At 69.2% G+C, this 1,514-nt stretch overlaps 1 protein-coding gene across 1 annotated transcript; it reads right to left on the bottom strand.

Annotated features, from left to right (window-relative positions):
• Window positions 1-280: 280 nt before the first annotated feature.
• SOX1 (SRY-box transcription factor 1) lies at window positions 281-1,402 on the bottom strand. Its single transcript, XM_057386745.1, has one exon. The coding sequence runs from the start codon at window positions 1,400-1,402 to the stop codon at window positions 281-283; it is 1,122 nt and encodes a 373-aa protein (XP_057242728.1).
• Between the last annotated feature and the right edge of the window lie 112 nt (window positions 1,403-1,514).

The following is a 1,514-nucleotide window of genomic DNA, read 5'->3' as shown; positions in this document are numbered from 1 at the left end:
ATTACAAGAACATCAAAACATTTCTGTACAAAAAGGAAGGAAGAAAGAAAAAAAAAGAGAGAGGTGGGGGAGAGCGGGAGGGAAGGGGCGCGAGAGGCMAAAATAAGAGGGGGGAACCTGGGAACGGGGAAGGAGCGGCGCGGGGCCGGGGCGCGGGCAGGCGGCCGGGGCTGAGCGTGCGGTGGCAGCGGCGGGGCGCGCAGTCCTGCGGAACGGGGCCGGTGGCCGAGCCGGTGCCCGCGCCCGTGCCCACCTCCGGCGCTCCGGTGCCGGCGGGGGCTCAAATATGCGTCAAGGGGACGGTGCCGTTCACCCCCGTGCTGGCGCTCTGGTAGTGCTGGGGCAGGGAGTGGAGCCGGCTCTGGGCGGCAGCGGCCGCCGGATCCCCGCCTTCCCCGGCCGGTAAGTACATGCTGATCATCTCCCGCAGGTCCCCGGGGCACGGAGCCCGCGAGTGCGAGGTGACGGGCGGGCTCACGCTGGGCTCCGACTTCACCAGCGAGCCCAGGGCGCCCAGCGCACCCGAGGAGGCGGCCGCCGCCGCCGCCGCTGCCGCTGCCGCCGCCGCCGAGTTCTGGTGGGGCTGGGAGCCGTAGGGCAGGGCGCCGTAGCCCGAGGGCGAGGCGCTCATGTAGCCCTGCGAGTTGGAGATGGGGCTGTACTGCAGCGCGCCCATGTCGTAGCGGTGCATGGGCTGCGGGTTGTGCGGGTGGTGCGGGTGATGTGGGTGCGGGTGGTGCGGGTGCCCCCCGCTGCCCGGGTGCTGGCTGTAGGCGAGCTGCGCCTCCTGCATCATCGCCGCCGCCGCCGCCGCCGCCGCCACCGAGCCCGGGTAGGCTCCGTTGGCCCAGCCGTTCATGTGCGCGTAGCCGCCGCTGGCCGTGCCGCCGGGGCTCTCCAGCCGCTGCCCGACGCCGCCCGGGCTCACGCCGACGCCCATGCCCACGCCGACGCCGGCCGGGCCTCCTCCGGCCGACCCGGCGCTCAGCAGCCCCCCGGCCAGCGAGTACTTGTCCTTCTTGAGCAGGGTCTTGGTCTTCCTYCGTGGCCGGTATTTATAATCCGGGTGCTCCTTCATGTGCAGCGCCCGCAGCCGCTTCGCCTCGTCGATGAACGGTCTCTTCTCGGCCTCCGACATGACTTTCCACTCGGCCCCCAGGCGCTTGCTGATCTCCGAGTTGTGCATTTTGGGGTTCTCCTGGGCCATCTTCCGCCGCTGGCCCCGCGACCACACCATGAAGGCGTTCATGGGTCTCTTGACCCGGTCCTGGTTCGCTTTGTTTCCCCCGCCGCCGCCGCCGCCGCCTCCGCCGCCTCCCGCTCCGGTCTGCCCCGAGAGGTTCGTGGGGGCCTGGGCTCCTCCGGGGGAGTGCAAGTCCGTCTCCATCATCATGCTGTACATTCAAATAGCTTTTTTATTTTCCACCGGCGCCAGACGTGAAAAATGAATCAAACATAGAGGAGCCCGGGAGGACGGAGAGCGAGCGAGGCGAAACCCGTTTGTATCTAGGTAG

This window comes from Malurus melanocephalus, unplaced genomic scaffold (genome assembly GCF_030028575.1).
Source record: "Malurus melanocephalus ecotype Western Australia unplaced genomic scaffold, MMel_1.1 scaffold_1, whole genome shotgun sequence".
In the NCBI taxonomy this organism is placed as follows: domain Eukaryota; kingdom Metazoa; phylum Chordata; class Aves; order Passeriformes; family Maluridae; genus Malurus; species Malurus melanocephalus.
Note: the sequence above shows the minus strand (reverse complement) of the source record. Positions and strands in the feature narration are given on the sequence as shown.